Raw genomic sequence first — 5,000 nt, 5'->3', positions numbered from 1 at the left:
ATGAAAGCGCAATCAACCCCTTCATCCCTTTCTTGTATTATATTTATCAATTTTCAATAAAAACAGATCAAATTTGTGGCACATATCCTTCCCTGTCTAAATCCGAATTGTCTCGGATTTAGTATATTGTTCTCCTCCAGGTTTTTTGTCCATCTATTTTTGATAACTTTTTCACAAATTTTGGCTACTATACTTGTAAGGGAGACTGGTCTGCAGTTTGTTGGGCCTTTCTTGTTTCCAGCTTTATATATTGGTACGATATTGGCATTTTTCAGTCGTCCGGTATTTTTCCTTCTTTTGAGTGAGCAGCTTATTATTTTATATACTGTGTCTAGTTCATCTTTCCATTCTTTTATTATCCCGTTTGCAATTCCATCCGGCCCGTGAGATTTCCTGACATCAAGGTTCATTATTTGGTACATTATTCCTTTTCTTGTTACAATTATTTCTCTCGGGGGGGGGGGGGTCTCACTTAATTCCTTTCATCCCAACGTTGTATATTTTTCTAGTGAACACAGACTTGAATGTTTGTTCATGACTTCAGCCATTTCTATATTTTCTGTGTATTCTATATTCCTTTTTTGTAATTTTACTATTTCCTATTTGTTTTTTAGTTTACTGTTCACATATCTGTATAATAATTTTAGTTGGTCTTTATATTTTTCTACTATGTCTTTTTCATGGTTTCTTTTTTCCTCCGTGCGTACTATTACATAATCATTTCTTAGACTGATATGTAATTGCTATTTTCCATTTTTATATATTTTTTCATCTTTTCCAAGCACTTAATATACACCTTTTCCTGTTCTTATCTTGGTACATATATATCCACTACTTCATTATAGATTTCCTTCAAAACCATTCATTTCTCTTCCACTTGTGCCTCTTTATTGTAGAATTTTTCCCAAATAAATTTTTGAAAGAAATTTCTAAGTTTCCCAAAGTCCGCTTTGTTATACATCAGTCTTCCTTTTCTGTGTTTCTTATTTCTCTCCATATATATTTCCTCATTTAGTTCAGAATCAAGTAGTTTGTGGTCATTTTTCCCAATTGGTGCCTTGTATTTAATTTTATCCACGATTTCAGGCTCTGATGTAAATATTAAATCTATTTTTGACGTTTAATAATCATTTCTATATCTGGTATTTTATTTTACCCATTGTGTCATTGTATGTTCTACAGTCATGTCAAGTACTTATAGTATATTTCCCCAAAGGTCCTCTCCACCTTTCACTGGCATCTCATCCCAATATATTTCTTTGCAGTTAAAATATCCCGTAAGGACTACGTTTCCTTCATCCTTCGGCGTCTTATTTAATGAATGCCTTGTGTCTTCTAACATTTAGAATAATCGCTCTCTTTCCAAGAATTCGTTTTTGGGGGCACATAAATCACAACAAACTTTCTACTTTTCATGTCATTATTTGAACTCTTATCATGATCATTTCCACACTGTTTTCTCCATCAGTAACCTTCGTCACATTTAATTTTTTCTTAGTCAAAAACATGATTTCTTCTCTATTTTTCATACAGTGATTATATAATCCTTGTCCAACACTATTTGATGGTAGTGTGTTTGTATGTGTGTGTGTGTGTGTGTGTGTGTGTGTGTGTGTGTGTGTGTGTGTGTGTGTGTGTGTGTGTGTGTGTGTGTGTGTGCGTGCGTTTGTACATGCGCCCTCATTCAAACTAAAGTTGCTGACAGACACGTAGAGAAAGTGCTATGAAGCTAGAAAAATATAGAAAGAGCCAAAGTATACCGGGTGAAGGCAGAGTGTTATACGAAATTTTAAAAGCTTTAAGCCTAGGGACATTCTTATTTCTGCGGAATCCGGTAGAGGACCTCTTTTCCTTTTTCATTTCGGACTGTGTCTCTGTGTCCACTTCATCGGTTATTGACCAATCACAGGCCAGATCGCGGCCTATCAAAAGTCCAACTTTTGGCAGGCAAACGAGATGAAGAAACCAATATGGTTTCGTTATTTTTGAAAGTGGATCATCCCAGCGTATCAGACTAATGGAAGGGCTTGCAATGGACCGAAATGGGTTATTTCTCCTTCAGTGGAGAGAAAAGAGAACCAAGACAGAATGAAAAATAAGAGGATGAAATGAAAGAATGATGCCATGAATGTCGAGCCAAAATCAACAAATCATTATCGCTGGCGCCACCACTGGCGCCACCGTCACCGACACTTTCAGCACCACCACCACCGCCACCGCCACCACCACTGCCACCAACACCACCGGTGACACCAGCACCAACACCGCTACTTTTAACGGCGCCAGCACCTCTATCGCCACGGCATCCTCCATCACCAACACCGCCAAATTATTTGCTTCCAAATCTGTTGCTATCACAAAAAGCATCATAACTATAACTACCAGCACGTTTTACTACAACTATCAGCACTTCTACTACCATTCCACCACCATTCTATCACCGTTAAATCTCCACAACCACCACTTTGATCACTAACGATTCTCCTCTTCCTCCTCCTCTACTACCGCCATTTTCACCATAGCCCCTGCAGACCCCGCAACAACAACCACCACCATTTAATTTTCTTTCTAGCCTCCTTCTTCCCCTCTTCCTTCTCTTTCTTTTCTTCTTGATATTCCTCCTCTTCCTTTTCCACCTCCTTTCTTCTTCCTCTCTCTCCTCTTCCGTTTCGCCCTACTCTTTCTACTTTTTCTCCACTTTCTTCTTTTTCTTCTTTTTCTTATCTTTTTCCTCATATTCCTCCTTTCCCTTATCCCTCTGTTCTCTTTCTCTTATTTTCAATCTCTTTCTTCTCTTTCTCTCCTTTTCCTCTTTCATCACAATTTCCTCTTTCTCCTCCTCTCCTTCCTTTTCCTATTTCTATTCTTCCTCTTTCTTATCTCCTTCCTCCTGTTCCTCTTCCTCCTTTACCTCTTCTTCATTCATTTCCCCTTTCTCCTCCTTTTCCTCTCCCTCCTCCTTTCCCTTCTTTTTAATTTTCTTCCTTATCTTCCTCTTCCTCCTCCTCCTACTCCTCCTCTTCCTCCCCTTCCTCCTCTTACTCATCTTCCTCCACTTCCTCTTTTCCTTCTCTTCCTCCTCTTCTTCCTCTTCCTCTTCTTCCTCTTCTTCCTCCTCTTCCTCTTCTTCCTCTTCTTCCTTCTCTTCCTCCTCTTCCTCCTCTTCCTCCTCTTCCTCTTCTTCCTCTTCTTCATTTTCTTCATTCTCTTCTTCCTCTTCCTCTTCTTCCTGTTTTTCCCCTTTCTCTTCTTTTTTCCAATTAATTTCTTTCTCCTCTTCTTCCCTTTCCTCTTTTTCCCTCTTCATTTTTTCTTCATCTTCCCTTTTTTTGCCATTATTTCCTTCACTTCCTCATTTTCCTTCATTCAACCCCTTCCATTTTCCTCGTCTCCCTCTTCTTTCTCTCTTTTTTCTTTTTTCTCTTCTTCCTCTTCTTCTTGCTCCTGTTGTTTCTCCTTATCGTCTTTTTCATCTTCCTTCTCTTCCTCCTCTTTCACCTCTTCCACCCCTTCCTTCTCTTCCTCCTCTTACTTCTCTTCCTCATCTTCCTTTTTTCTTTCTCTTCTTTTTTCAATTAATTTCTCTCTCCTCTTAGTCCCTTTTCTCTTTTTTCTCTATCTTCATTTTTTTCATTATCTTCCTTTTTTTTTACCATCTTTCCCTTCTCTTCCTCATTTTCCTTCATTTGACCCCTTCTATTTTCCTTTATTTCACCCCTTCCATTTTCCTCGTCTCCCTCTTCTTTTTCATTTTTTCTCTTTTTTCTCTTCTTCCTCTTCTTCCTGTTGTTCCTCCTTATCGTCTTTTCCATCTTCCTACTCTTCCTCCTCTTCCTTCTCTTCTTCCTCTTCCTTCTCTTCTTCCTCTTCTTTCTCTTCTTCCTCTTCTTCATCTTCTTGCGCTTCTTCCTCTTCTCCTTCTTCCTCTTCTCTCCCTTCTTCTCTTCCTCTTCTTCCTCTTCTCCGTGTTGTTTCTATTCTTCCTCTTCTTCCTTTTCCTTTTCTTCCTCTTCTTTCTCCTCTTCTACCTCTTTCTCTTCTTTCTCCTCTTCCTTTTCTTTCTCCTGCTTCATCTTTACTCGTATGTATTTTTCCTCTTCTTCCTTCTCATCCTTTTCTTTCTCTCCAGCCTATTCTTCTTCTTCCGCTTCTTCCTTCTTTTTCTCCTCTTCCTCCTTTTCCTTCTCTTCCTCTTTTTCTTCCTCTTCCTCCTCTCTCTCCTCTTCCTCCTCTTTCTCCTTTTTCTCCTTTTTATCCTCTTCCTTATTTTTTTCTCTTCTTTTCCTTCTCTTGCTCGCTTTACCCCTCTTGTGGCTCTTCCTCCTCTCTCTCCTCTTCCTCCTCTTTCTCCTTTTTCTCCTTTTCATCCTCTTCCTTATTTTTTTCTCTTCTTTTCCTTCTTCTCTTGCTCGCTTTACCCCTCTTGTGTCTCTTCCTCAGCTTATCCTTCTTTCTCTTCTTCTTATCCTTTTTTTCTCTTTCTCATTCTTCTCCTTATCTTTCTCCTTTTACTTCTCTTTCTTCTTTTCCTTCCCCTTCTCCTTCTCATTTTCCTTCTCTTTTTCCTTCTCCTTCTCCTTCTCCTTCTCATTTTTCTTCTCCTTCTCCTTCTCCTTCTCCTTCTCTTTCTCCTTCACCTTCTCCTCATCCTTCTCCTTCTCCTTCTCCTTCTTCTTCATCCTCTCCTTCTCCTTCTCCTTATCCTTTTCCTTTTCCTTTTCCTTTTCCTTCTCCTTCTCCTTCTCCTTCTCTATCTCCTTCTCCTTTTCCTTCTCCTCCCTTTTTGCCTCCTCTCTTTTTCTTTTCCTCTCTCTTTTCTCCATCCTCGTCCTCTTCATGATCCCCTTTTTTTTCTTTATTTTTCCTTACTCTATTCTTCTTCTGCCGTTGCCCTTACTTTTGTCTGTAGCTTATGAAAACTATGTTATTACTTCGAATTGTGAGTCGTACCCTGTAAACCTCAAAACTAATATTGATGCACAAAAGCGCTTTCATCTGTG

The 5,000-nt window shown here is 39.1% G+C and overlaps 1 protein-coding gene across 1 annotated transcript in view; it reads left to right on the top strand.

The window, feature by feature from the left end:
• Positions 1-1,989, top strand: part of LOC143034107 (uncharacterized) — a 5,666-nt gene extending 3,677 nt beyond the window's left edge. The window contains exon 2 of the mRNA XM_076200051.1: positions 1,910-1,989. Coding sequence (XP_076056166.1) covers positions 1,910-1,989 — 80 coding nt within the window. The remainder of the gene's footprint in view (positions 1-1,909) is intronic.
• The last annotated feature ends 3,011 nt before the right edge of the window (positions 1,990-5,000 follow it).

Source organism: Oratosquilla oratoria, chromosome 16, assembly GCF_046742065.1.
Source record: "Oratosquilla oratoria isolate Oo_2021 chromosome 16, ASM4674206v1, whole genome shotgun sequence".
Lineage (NCBI taxonomy): Eukaryota > Metazoa > Arthropoda > Malacostraca > Stomatopoda > Squillidae > Oratosquilla > Oratosquilla oratoria.
Note: the sequence above shows the minus strand (reverse complement) of the source record. Positions and strands in the feature narration are given on the sequence as shown.